Source organism: Podarcis liolepis, assembly GCF_965112155.1.
Source record: "Podarcis liolepis genome assembly, chromosome: 1".
Lineage (NCBI taxonomy): Eukaryota > Metazoa > Chordata > Lepidosauria > Squamata > Lacertidae > Podarcis > Podarcis liolepis.
Genome location: NC_139554.1, coordinates 30,848,367 through 30,862,566, shown reverse-complemented (window position 1 = coordinate 30,862,566; position 14,200 = coordinate 30,848,367). Strand labels below are relative to the sequence as shown.

The 14,200-nt window shown below is 42.0% G+C and overlaps 1 protein-coding gene across 2 annotated transcripts in view; it reads left to right on the top strand.

Moving 5' to 3' along the window:
• The window catches only part of IFT43 (intraflagellar transport 43), a 49,504-nt gene that overhangs the window by 24,622 nt on the left and 10,682 nt on the right, over positions 1-14,200 (top strand). For both annotated transcript variants that reach the window (XM_083503539.1, XM_083503540.1), the window contains exons 4-5: positions 5,503-5,538; positions 6,174-6,220. In XM_083503539.1, the coding sequence (XP_083359665.1) occupies positions 5,503-5,538; positions 6,174-6,220 (83 nt within the window). The remainder of the gene's footprint in view (positions 1-5,502; positions 5,539-6,173; positions 6,221-14,200) is intronic.

Sequence of the window (14,200 nt, the reverse complement as noted above, 5' to 3'; positions counted from 1 at the left end):
TGGAGTAGTCTGTAGAAAAAAAGGAGAATAATTCACTTTACATTGATCACAGATGTATAGTTTTTAGCAGATATATCTTAGAGCTAAAAATTATAATCCAGGTAAAAGCAGTAGTAGTTGCTGCTCTTAGTCAATGGAAATTCTGTCCTGATTCTGAAGTTTGAATCTCTGGCAGATTTGGTCCACAAGACCATATCATAAAGACTGAAAACTTGGCCTTGCAAAGTGCTGCATTCCTGTTTATGCAAGAAGTAAAATTCTGTCCTTTCTCCGTCCCTTGAGCCAGTGGCAATCTGCGAAAGCTCCCCGTGTTTTCAGCAGCTTTGTTTGGAAGCGGAGAGATTTTGAATGCTACAAGCCTAACAAATTGCTCTGTTTTCCCTTTGATGAATCCGCTCTTCAAGAATAAAATGTCTGTGAACATCAGTACTTTCCTTTCCCTTCTGTTCTTCTAGCAAGAGGGCGTCTTCAAGGGGCTTTCGTTTTGCGGGTCATTCATAAAAGAGAAATGGCATAGACAGGCTAGGAAGTATGTTCACTGCCATGCTGAAACATCCCCTTCAGCTGTGATGACAGAGCTTCTGCATCTGGACCTACAGCATCTTTGATATTGCAGTCCTTGGCTCCCTGCAGAGCTCTGTCGATCCCCATCCCTCACAACTAGCACTACTGGGTCGCTCTGCCTGTGTATGTCACTCTCCAGAAGTGAAAAAACTAGGCACTGTAGCTCCTGTGTGTCTACATTGGCCTTCTGTTTTTGGAGTTTTCAAAGTAACATGACTCCTTGAGTACAACACTACTTGTCGCAGGGTTCAGGACAGTCAACTGTGGTTTCCAGAATTATTGCTGAAAGTAATTTTTTTGGAGATCGAGATAATTTCTTGAATGCAGAATGCTCATGAAGTTGAACAGAAGACAGACAGATATAATTATTGAGGGGAGTCTTTTAACTGAATGGGCAGTTGAACACTGGGCAGGGATGACTGAATGAAAGTCCAGAAAACATGAGATCTCTTTGTCTTTTTCTGCCTTGGGGGGGGGCGAATTGCATGTTACACCATATGTATAGCCACAGTCTTCTTTTTTCACGTGGGGAGAGCAAAGCTGTGAGGAATTTAAAGCAGAGAAGTGCTGGTCAGGGAATTAAATAGAAATGCTGTTGTAAGTTTAGTCAGAAGGGGGCAAACTTTGCAAAGAAATATGCACCAACTCCAATGCAGTTGCAGCCTTGGCAGTCTCTGTACTACTAAGTTCGGCCCCATCAATACTTATTGTGCTCCTCTATGGATAAATTGAGCATTAAGGGTTAACCAAAGTGGACTGGGGGCTGTGACAGAGTCAGACAATAGTATGGCCTCCCAGTCTAAAGAATACAGGTCTGGTAGGAAAGAGGAAGGCAGAATTGACTGCTGTGCAAACACTCAACTCATTCCATTTTCCTAATGCACCTTTTTCTTCTACCAAACCTCAGAGCTATTCATGTGTTGCTCACCTGAGTTATAATCTCATGGGTCATTCACCTTGTTTTGCCTTTCTCTGAAGCAAATATGCTGCCTGATTGTGTCTTGTTTTACCCAGACTTTGTTTTTTGACCACATCCAGTCAAGGGTGACAAGATGAACTTACTTCTGCAAAGAAAACAAGGTTCCAGCATGATATTGTTTACCTTCTTTTTTTAGAGAGAACTGTTAGTGTCGGCAGGTATTTTCTCAGAAGTGTATATTCTGAACATAATACTTGCAAGTAGTAATGGCTGGTAAAGGAGTAGGTTTCAGGAAGATGAAGGTGATATCCTTCAGTGTGTTCAGATTTCTCTGCCTAACCATTCTGTTTCATATATTGCCCTGTGATGTGGCATGGGAAATTTCCCTGCATTTTATTTTTCCGTGGGAAAAAAATCCATTTCATAAATTCATTTGTAACAAAGAATGGATTGCAATATTAACTGTTTCAGAGTTTTTACCTTTTGTTTACCAAATACAAGTAAAACATTCTAAAATTAGATCACTCATCAGGGGCATCAGAAAATTTCCTGATGCAAACTGAAAAGTTTTGATGCAAACTACTTATGCAACTTACAAATGTGTAATTCGAAATTTTCTGGAAAACCTGTCTCATTGATGGTCTCCAATTACTCTTCGACTACACACTGCCATATCCAATATATTATCAGAGCAGCTTATGTTATTTCCCTGTTCTTTACCAGCTTCACCACTCATATGCAATTTATTCATTTTATGTTGCATGCCTGTACAATAGGCTGACCTCCTGGTGCTCAGCTGTATGTACTATACTGTACCACAGCAAGGAAGAATAACTAGGGCCGGCGTTGAGCTACGGATATTACAAAACATCAAGGGCATTTGCCCACATTTGTCCCACTTATGTCCCCTGTTAAAACAGGTTAACGGTGTCTAATTAACCACTGAACATTGTCATCGTGCATGAATATAACATCCTTGCTCTTCTTGGAACCTGGCTATTTTATCTCCATTAAATCTCCACAGTATTCCATTAAATAGGAGAGAAACATTTTAGCAGAGATGATGTCTACATTAGTGCTGCCTTTCACCCTTCAGCACTTAACCTCTGAGACACTGGCACTTATGGAGGAGAATTGCCTCCTCGCCCAAAATCTGGCGTGTAGCTTAGGGGGAAAGAGAAGAGGGGAAGCAGCAGTGGTGTACATGAATGTCTTTAGAGAAGCTATTCCTATTTGAAAAGTATATCCTCTGACAGGCTTGACAGAACCAGGTGTTGTATTCATCCGTGTTGCTTCCCTCCCCTATCCCAAAGCCTCAGGTTAGGTCATCCCTCTGCCCGATTGTTTACCTCGTGAGATAGGTTAGGCTGAGAGATCCTTTTCAAAAGCTGGGCTTTATTTCTGAAAAGACCTTTGAACTGGGGTTCCCTGTGTTCACACCTGACATTCTACCATCAGCATTCTGCCGGCTGGTTCTCTTGTGTGTTCACACAGTGACTAACACGTGACACTGTAAACTGTTTGTTTTTATTTTTCCTTTATTTATTGACAGGGTTTGTGTTCTGCCCTTCATCATAAGCAATCTCAGGCCAGATTACAAAGTTCAGAACATTATAACATTCTAATACATGCTAATTTAGACCTATAGATGGAAATTTAGAAATAATCACTATAATTTAAACTGAAGTAAAATCATCTCACCGTACTAGAAAAGACTGTGGCCAGGTGGACCCTGTGCCTGCTTACTCTTCTCTCTAGGTTCTAGTTGTTGAGGGACAACTTGAAGGCCCCTCATGATCTTCCTTCTTATGGCCCTTCATCTTTAAACTAGACTTGGACTAGAAAGCCCATCAGAGGATGCCTTTGAGCAGATGACTGCCCTTTGACAGCCCTCCAAACCAAGAACTGTTTTCCGTAAAGCAGAACACATGGCCACCCTAGTTAGAAGCTCTGCAGTGTAAGAAAATGAGTCCTGTGCCATACTATCTCACATTAACAAGAAATAGAGGCCACCTTTGATAACATTTGCCACTTAGAGACAGTGCCTGATTCTATAAAAGCTAAGGAGACAGATATTTCCAAGCCCTTTAAAGTACTGCCTCTTGATTTTTTGGTGGCAGTCCTTCCTTGCGGGCAGAACATGTAAAGGAAAGCCCTGTTTTGTTCTTGGTCATGCTGTGCCCCCACTCTAGGAAATGAGAAAAGAGTATTTCCCAGTACACAGAGTTAAAAAACTTCATCCTGTGAAATAGTCAAAGCAATCAGTAAGTGATGGAGTATCTGCTAAAAAGAAACCTGGCATTTAATTAACTTTTCAAAGTGCTGGTTCAGCAACCTCCATGTTTTACATTTTGAATATTGAACAAGCATCCCTAATCGGATCTGAATTAGTTCTGGGCTTGCTGGGGTGGAGAACGAGCGAAAGAGCAGCCTGCCATCTCCCCCGCCCCCTTGTCGCCCTGCCTTCTCCTTCCAACTCCACATTATTACGATGATGAACTCTGGGTAATTCAGCCAGATTTTGCCTGAACCACAAGGCGTCTGGTCCAGCCTTTTCCAGGGCCATGTAAGGCAGCTAGGTTAAATAGCAAATTCTTTGTTTATGAACTAGGGACAGTCGGGAGAGCCTCCTCTCTCAAGTGTTTGTACCTGTCACTAGTCTGGCATAATCTCCCTATAAGGATTGCAGATTCTATGCTTTTAAATTGCTGTTGCTTTGGGATAGTGTTCAGGGGCAGTTTTACGGGCAACAGAGAACCCAAATGAAAACTGTTTTGCCACAATTTTGTTGTGACACTCCTTGTACAATTGTTAATTCCTTTTTGTTCAGCAGCCCATCATTTGATTTGAGTTTTAACCCACTCACTTCATCTATTTATGTTTTCAATATATAAATTTTAGAATACTGTATCTCAGAGCATGCTCAATGACTGCCTTCCATTACTTGGCACTCCCCCCACCCATACAAAGGACACTGCTTTTTTAAAAAGAGCAACTTTCCGCTTACAGGAGAACAGCAATGTCTAGATGCAAGGAGTGACTTGTACAACCTCTCTACATCCCTTTAGTGCAAAGTGCAACACATAAACTTGTGTATCTCCTCCATGCAGTGAAATGCATGCATTTTCCCTGCTGGGGAAATGTGCAAGTTTGCGTCTGACACAAGTGTGAAAGAAGGCTGCATGAGTCATTTGTGCATCTGCTGTTTCTTAAGAACTTAAGAAGAGTTCTGCTGGATCACACTGAGGCCCATCTAGTCCAGCGTTGTGTTTTCACAGTGGCCAGCCAAATACCTATGGGAAGCCCACAAGTAGGATTTGAATACAAGAGCACTCTCCCCTCTGGTAGTTTCCAGAAACTGGTATTCACAACTATGCTGCCTCTGACAATGGAGATAGAAGACAGTCATCACGGCTAGTAGTTACTGATCACCTTATGCTCCATGAGTTTGTTTAATCCTCTTTTAAAGTCATCCAATTTGGTAGCCACCACTGCTGTTGCTGCTGCTTCATCACATGAAAGGCCTTGTTGGGCCTTAGAAATGGAGGAAGTTCCACACTTTCCCCCTTGCTTTTTAAAACGTGCTGCACGGAGGGCACTACTTTAGTTGACAGGCTTCCGTTTAGGTTTTATGAGCATCCTGAGTTATAGCTAGATGCCCTCACCAACTAAAATACCAACTATCCGACTTCTAGAAAACATCTGAAGGCAGCCCTGTTTAGGGAAGTTTTTAATGTTTGAAGTTTTATTCTGTTTTTAATGTTCTGTTGAAAGCCACCCAGAGTGGCTGGGGAAACCCAGCCAGATGGGCAGGGTAGAAATAAATAAATAAATAAATAAATAAATAAATAAATAAATAAATCATCATCATCATCATCATCTTTTACCAGGATTACATTGAAACAAACTTTTCCTTAGGAGAGATTTCAAAAGAGTTGCTGAAAGTCCATTTCTCTACTGCTGCTTCCTTGCAAATATTCTTATACTCCTTTCAGCAATAGCCTTTTCTTGTCTTTCAGGTCAAAAAAGAGACCGACAGAACAAGAAGCGGAAGAGTAAGTTTCTTGCTTCACCATCAACCACATTTCTGTATATATATCAACAGAATCAGCCAAATGTGACATCTTTGTATTTTATTTTCTGTCTGTGGCAGTAGACCTTCCTAGTTTTTTTGCTAATGCAAACATGACCAACGTTTAGTCAGCTTTGCTCAGTGAAGATTGGAACATATTCTTCTTTAAGTGCTCAGAAGGAATAGCTTAGCCAGACTTAACAAGACTTCCCGAATCTTTAGATTATGAAGGCGTGATTTGCAAAACCCCCCAAAAACCTGTCATTCCCAATGTTCTGAGTTTGGACATCACATTGTCTCTACTGCCACGGTCAGTTCAGTGATGGTGTATTTGGAACAGATACCAAGATTGCCTCCCTCATCATTCATAGGGGGCTGCATCCAATTCTGCCCCTCCACTTTCAGAAAACCTTTTTTTTCTCTAGTTAACACTTTTGCAAGTGGAACTTAGCGGAGGGAAATGTCACGATTTCCCCCTTCTCTTCCAGCCCCTCATATCACCTTGCCCTATTCTGTTTTTCTTCAGAGGAAGCAGACAGTAGAGTGAAATAGGACTTCAGGAGACATCATTTTATAGTTATGCCTCTAAGATTGTCTTCTGTCTCTGGTTTCTTCTAGCCATCGCCTGAGACAGCAGAGTTTAGAGGCAGAGGATGAAGAAGAAGGTAAGAGCCTGCATTCCTAACTGAATTTTAAAAATAGGATTTTAGGAGATCAGCAGAAAATTTAGCTTTGCACAAATGAAGTGGATTAAAGGGCCTTGTTACCCTTAGAATCAGAGAATCATTGAATTTGAAGGGACCGTGAGCGTCATCTAGTCCAACCCCCTGCAATGCAGGAATCTTAACTCAAGCATTCTCTTACCGTCAGAAAGCTCTTCCTGATGTCGAGCCAGAATCTCCTTTCTTGTAGCTTGAATCCATTGGTTCATACCCTACCCTCCGGAGCTGGAGAAAACAAGCCTGCTCCTTGTGTAACAAATCCATGTTCAAAAAATATAGGGACGTTTTGTGGTTAGAGAAATTAAAGGCTATTGAAAAGTGTGGAATGAGCAGATGATGAAAAGGAAGGTGTATAAACACCTTGCAACAAAACCAGGATGAATACTCAATAAATAGATTGTTTGGAGAAGCTCTAAGGTGTCTACCTCTGTGTTCCGGAAGCCTTTTCAGTTAAGATTAAGATGAATAGAATCTCCCCTAGCAGAGGTATCAAGTGAATTTAAGACACAGTGGTGCCTCGCAAGACGAAATTAATTCGTTCTGCGAGTTTTTTCGTCTAGCGAATTTTTCGTCTTGCGAAGCACAGTGTCGGAAAAGTTTTGGAAAAGCTTCAAAAATCACCAAAGTCTTCAAAAACCTCAAAAAAGGCTACCACACCGCGTGCTATGAGTTGCTCCTCGAAGTCAAGTCGCAACTGTATTAACGGTGTTAAGAAAAAGGAAACAAACTTGCAAGACGTTTTCGTCTTGTGAAGCAAGCCCATAGGGAAATTCGTCTTGCGAAGCAGCTCAAAAACCGCAAAACGCTTTCGTCTAGCGAGTTTTCCGTCTTGCGAGGCATTCGTCTTGTGGGGCACCACTATATATGTGTAAGATAAAGGGTATTTCTTCTACTATAAGGTGCAAGAGGCATAGCAAGTGACTTTCTGCGCTACCAGGGCTATAGTGCGTTTTGTGTATGTGCAGGCATGTTCCATTTGTGGAATTGTGTGGGAGGGGAAGAGATCATTCAGCAGCCTCCTCCTTTCCAATGCACTTGCAGAGGCAGCATACAGCGAAACACAAAACATTTTACTGCAGTGTAGAAAACAAAAGGACATAAGAAGAGCCTGCTGGATCAGGCCAGGGGCCTGTTTGGTCCAACATCCTGTTCTCACTTTGGTCAACCAGATGCCTATGGGAAGCCACAAAGCAGGATCTGAGAGTGACAGCACGCTCCCCTCCTGGTCAGTCATCACTGATTCAGGACAAGATGAGCATATAAGTGAAATTAATACTTTTTCGCCCGGACCAGATGCTTCAGAATCACTGGACCAGCATCAGATTCACTTTTGGTTGATGAAGAATATTGATTGCCACCTAAAAAGTGAGTGAATAAAGCGTATTTGTTCCAGAGTAAATACCCGCCTAAAAGTATCCAGAATGTTGAAGACAGGAAGCAGCTACAGGAAATGTGCCTTTGCTGCAGAACTGGAGAAAATGTGATAGAGACCAGTAGCATCAGAGCCTAGGGGCAGGAAATGGGGAATGAATTGAAGGGTTTAGCTTTGGCATTAAATAAGGCAGAAATTGTCTCTAGAACTTGGATATTCCCCATTTATCTGTACCGCTTACTGTTCCTATGCCTGTTGAACACCCTCGTTTGCCTCCTCAAGGCAAGCTTTTCACACACCTCAAGAACAATACTGAGAAGTCTCACAAAAGTACTTCTGGAAATAAAGAGTCTGGCCCATTTGGCAGCTGGCCTGCCTGCAAAGGTTGCACAGGTGCAGCCCTGCAATGTTCCTGCTGCTGTTTTTCTTCTAATAGCAACTGCGGTTTTCCACAGCTTCCTGACTGGGCTTCTGCTATGCCTGGTTTGCTGTGGGCTTCCAGCACCTAGGAACAGTTTTATCAGCCAAGAGAAACAAGTGGAGAGATGCTCAAGGTGCTTGTGTAGGGAAACATTTACAAGGACAGCAGGAAACCTGGCAGGCAAGGACATGTTTTCTGCCAGGAGGTGCTACGGTTAACTTGAAATGACTAAATCTCAGTCCACGTGAGAAGTGACCTGCAGGGCTAATGCTCACAAACACAAGAATAAAATCACCCAATCTTGCCTACAAAGAGAAGGGGATTTCACATACGGGATGAGGAACTGATCAATATGTGCTTATTCTCAAACAAAACAATGGGGTGACACTTGTTACTTGCGAGGTGCAAGAACCAGCTCACACAACCAATGAAGTGAAACTGCCAATACGTGCAGTGGAGCCAGTGATCCACACAGGCAGGTATACTTCATGGGTGGCATAATTCTTTCCTGTCTTCTTCACTAAGAATGTAACTCTTTGGTTGGGGTCTGGATATTTTCTGTGTTCAGAGAGCATAGCATACTTCTAGTGGCACATAAATATTTTTCAGCACTTATTTTTAGTAATAAAATATGGGGCCAAGAATACCAAGATTCAGAGCTTGGAACAATATAAGATTGTTCATACAAATTAAACTGACTTACACGCCATATTCTTAACCTGTTATTTTCACTTCTGCAGAATTTACTAATGTATTTTCTAATGTGCTTCCATAGTCATGGAAACTAGAAACTAACTTGCTTAAAAATCAAAGATTCTCAGAAATACAAATTCTGTCCCAGATACTGGGATTCACTAGGGAGGTCTGCGCACATGAAGACTGTTTGCCTTCATAGAAGCATCAAATTGTAGAGTTGGACGGGACCACGAGGGTCGTCTAGTCCATCTCCCTGCAATGCAGGAATATTTTGTCCTATGTGGGGCTTGAACCCATAACCCTGAGATTAAGAGTCTCATGCTCTACTGACTGATCTTGTCAATACTATGCTTCTTTGTGTGCTCAGGCATGTGTGTAAGTATGAACGTACCTAAGCAACGGGTGCTAAGTCAGTAGGCAGCATACCTCTGCTACTTTTGCCTTGTTTCTGTCCAAGTCCTCTTGCTCTGAGACTCAAAGAGAAGGTCTGTGGCTTACTGCACCATGGGAAGTCTGCTTTAATAGGATTTAATATAGTGACAACCTTAGGAATAATAAACTCTTGCAAGCAACAAAAATTGTTTAATTCCTAAAGGACAGGCCTGGTTGAACCACTTTTGGCCAGGGGCAATTGGGGGCTTAATATTGTGTATGTAGCAATCTGGGTGAATTGAGAGAGAGGCATTTAAGGGTAATTGCTCAATTTTCTATCCGTGTCAACAGGGAAAATAGGCAGAAGTGGCTGAGCTCAGCACAGTAATAGAGCTGGATGAGATGGAAGATGCCAGGCTGTTAGGTGAATTGGAAAAGTGCTATCTGTTGAGTGTTTCCTTCCCAGAGCTAGGTGTTTCTTCTAAGCTCAGGCTGCTCTGTACACCTACATAAGGGGAAAAAACAAGGATTTTGAAAGGGGTGGTCCCTGACCCTTCTCTGGGGGTTGAACCCAGTATTTTGCTTTTGTTTCCTTTCTTGTTTTTGTAACTGCAGGTAAGTGGTCAGTTCCTGTGTGGGTAGTTCTGGACATCACTAGAGGTTATTCTTCCTTCTTTCCAGACTCTGATTCCCTGTAATATCCAACTTCATCCTTTTCACAAGTGTCCCACTCTCTTATATGTTTTTTGAGAAATAGAGCCAATAGAATGCCTTTTTAAAAAGAAAAGTAGAAAGAAAGAAAAGGGATTTGTTGTTTGGGGTTCTCTTGACCCCAGGAACATAATTATGGGCAGGCTGGCCTGGTACCTCATGCGAGTTGTGTTTTGTCCCATTGCAGCCATTTTGTTCTTTTGCAGAAGTCAACGGTGGCCACTCACTTCTTCAGAAGCAATTAAAGCACTGTGCTTGGGAACAGGGTTAGGATAGAAGCAAAACTGCCCCCATAACATCAATCTGTGTGTCAGGTATTGGGGGTGGGGGTGGGAGGACAGATTTAATGTCCCTGATGAGTCTAAAAGTTTCTTTGCAACATTTAATTTATTATATGTATTTACACATAGGGCTTGTGACGAAATGTTGTGCTGTAGAGTGTTTTCAGTGTTCCACTCAGTTGGCCATGCCCCAGATGCGCAACAGGCCAGTTCATCTGGCTGTTACCAGAAGGTTGGTGGTTCAAGTCCACCCCAGGATTCCTGAATTGCAGGGGGTTGGATCAGGGTCCCTTCCAATTCTACAATTCTAAGATACTCAACCCATTCCCCCTCCCACTTGGTTTTCCTCTTTCCTCCCCAAGTCTTTCAGGATGCTCAGTCCCCATTGGAATGATTTTGGACACACACACACACACACAAGCCCCCCCCCCCACTGTAAATATTTTGCTATACTTCTGAAAACTGGATTTCTACCCAAGTCTGCTGATATCATGCACCATCTTATGCATGGATAGTGTCGTTTTGCCTATATAAAGACCAGCTCTTCAAGAATTGAGCTTGCAGTTAGGATATATTATTACATTTCCTTCCATCATGGATCTCAAGGTGGCATGTTTAGGGTTCAAAGGCAGACTACCATCCAGGTACTATTACACAGACCCAGATCTGCTTAGCTTCAGCAGAGCTGCTACCGTAGCTGCCTTCATGCCCTGTTGTGCCTCCTCTTTTGGAACAAATTGGCAATGATGACTGGTGTTGAGGCGGATGCAAAAGGTTGACCCCTTTCTCTGGCATACCAGTGCCTTGGGACAGATTTTGTCTATGCCTTAACTAACTACATGACTACAGTCCCTATTCTGCCTCCTGTAACTACAGCCTGCCCTACTGACAAATGCCTTACTAATAAGTAGCAAGTTTGGGATTTGGGTCTGGTTTACAGCAGAGCTCAGAACAGGCCACTACAAGCTGAATCAGTCCTTAAAAATACACAATGAAGTATTATAGCTCCTTTCACTAATCTTAAAAATTGAGATCTCAAGGCAGATAGGAGCCTTTGAGTCGTAAACTACAAGAGTTCTTTGCAAATAACAGAGTCCCAGCTTTGGAGGGGTGCAGGGCAGTATGGCTAAGCAATGAGACTTTTGGTAGAGTTAAGATCCTGAGGTATAGAGCTGGGGGGCATTGGAAAGAACTGTGTAGGAAGAACATTGAGGATTGGTGAAATTAAGATGGGAAGTGAGCAAGGAACAAAATGGACGGACTAAGGAACAATCAGGTCAGGTGACAATTATTTTTGCACCTTTGAATTTGGCCAGCCGCACATTTCTACTAGGGCATGTGCATGGCTTTGGATTGCCACCAAAGCTTTGGCCCACACTGCTCTAAACTACAGTGAGGACTCTAGTTCGGACAGCAGGATTGGTTTGTAATAGCATTAAAGAGTAGTTAGAGATCAAAGGATGTCACCGGAGAGGCAAGCAGTGAGGATATTTACAAAAAGAGCTGCTACCTTCCTTGACCTAAGGTTGATCAAAGGGAATAGATAGTGGCTGTAACCCACTTTGAGAAGACTTGTCTTGAAAACCAAGATACCAATTTATTAAATACATACATGCAATGGAATGACATAGTGTGTAGGCACCAGACATTAGTGTGGTGCTGCTCTTTCGGAGTCCCTTTCTTTACAGAGGGGCTTAGTGTTTCCCTGGAAAGGCCAAAGTCGTACAATGCGTACAATGGTGATGGGCAATGATAAGCATGCCTGCTTCAGAACGGGCTTTTGGCATGCAATGCTTTCCTGGCACAATTCCGCGAAACCCTAAATATACAGTCCTATTGGCAGCTGTGATTGTTGAGTCCATAAGTGTAGTTGACGGACTAGGTTTACCTAAAAGACCCTTTAAGAAAAAGCTCTTGAAATATGATTACAGAATTGAGACACCATCATTTGAAAGTGCCTGAGGCATGCTTCTTTGAAAATTGCAGCTGTAGAGGGACAGCAAGAGAACCGCATAGCCCTTGATTGTAGCGTTGTTCCCTCAGGACCTGCTCGCCCCCCCCCCCCAGTTTCTCATCTGATAGGAGTGAGAAAGAAAGCAGCAGTTAGGCTCTTCGTCTGTCTTATGAAAATCCGATTCCAAGTGGCTGTGATCAAACCCAGTTGGCTGTCAGCTGTGGTGGCCTCATGTGCAGGGAGGGAGGGGCTTCTGAGGAGTTTCTGGATGTGGAAATGTCATGAGTGCTACCGATCAAAGCTGCATTTTTTAATAAATATATATAAGATTTTTTAAATAAAAAAAACCCTAAGGAATTTAGCATAAAAGAAATGTAGTTTGTCTTGTTTTTGCACTGGAGCATGAAAGGGATTAAACAGAATCAGACATACCTGCTCCCTAACATAATTCAATGAGAGGCTTATAAGAAACTTCTTTCTTGCCTCATATTAAGGCAAAAATCACCAAACTGGCATTACAGAAGGAAGTTTTCTATTTCTTCCATACCCTGTGCACTCTACTCAATGTGCAAAAGACTAAACTGTAGGATAAAACTGTATAATAATGATCGCCTCTTGAGTTTTGTCTTTTGAAAATGAACGTGGGCAAGAATTACAATGTCACATATATGCGTATTTTGAAAGGATGGAGCAAGCTAAGTAGTTGTGCTGAGCATGAAATGACACACAGATGAACAAGGAGAAGTGTTAAGAACAGCATTCCTAGGTCAGATAAATGGTCCATCTTGCCAATTCCCCTATCACCAAAGGCAGTTAGTGCGACATTCTAGTGAGGAAGTCTATAACACAACATTGGTATGATCCAGTATTGGGCAACGTAACATGTCTGAACAAGTTGGACCTGCAGAGTGGAGTTCAGTATGTCTTAAATACAAATAGAACACAGATACTGAAGGCAACAGGCACGATCCAGTTGTAAACCAATGGGAATAAGATCAATGAACTTAATGAGTAAGGCCTTTTGATTGCTTACGATCAAAATGGTCAAGACACCTGCAGCTCCATTTGTTCATTTCCACCACTGCTATTCTGGCAGTTGGGAGTATAGCCACATTCCTTTTTCGTCTCTCTTCGAGTCAATTCACAGGACCAAATTACACTAGCAACTTAAATGTGCAGTTTTGAGTCAATCCATGTTGATTTTGGCACGAGTCACTTGAAGTAAATCTATAATGCACAAAGAGAAAGCTGCTTAAAGGGGCTGAATGATGGCAGTGAACCTAAGCTGAGTTGCAGGCAGGGTGTGGGATGCAGCAGATGAATGAGCACTGAGTTGTGGACTCTTGGTGTTTCCACACTCACAACATGGTGATTTGATATCTTAGGTTTGTTTTCTGCATGGAGCTTTTGCGTTCCTATGATGATTTTTCCCACCCTTTTCTGGTTTGGCAACACAGATGTTTCGGGGCTGAATTACAATATGAGTTCAGATACTCAAGAAGGTGCACTGTAATACATCATAGTTTATTTCTTGCCCCTTATTTTGCTTGTCTTGTGGTAATGCGTGTTTTAAAATCCCAATGCCTTGTCTGTTTAGTTGGAATTATTTTTTCCAAGACTATGTTCTTAATTAAAAATCAATTTAATCACTTAGTTTCTCAGTCATTCTTTCAGCTCTGTGAGTGCTTTCTGCTAACTCACAATCTGTTTCAGAGATTTGAACAATTTGTACTCTCTGTAAAATTTCCACAGGGCGCCCCCCCAATTGCTTACCTTTCCCCCCAATTGCTTACCTTTTTCCACTGTGACAATAAACAATTGATGCCTTACCTCATTCATTGTTTTTCATTTTAAAAAATGGAATTCGAAGAAACTTCTGATTCAGTTATTCATATCCAGTGCATCAGAGATGTTTTCCTCAGTTGGTTTTTGTGGTTGTTTTTGTGTAACAAAAAACATTTGGGACACAGCACAAATGCTAAAGATACCTACTTATATTAGAGTCTAACAAAATAAAAGATTGGGACCTTTGAAAATTATTTTTTAAAATTTATTCTGTGACAGTGAATTCCAGGCATATTTTGTACATTAGCATAGTAAAGTCCAGGATTTTGCT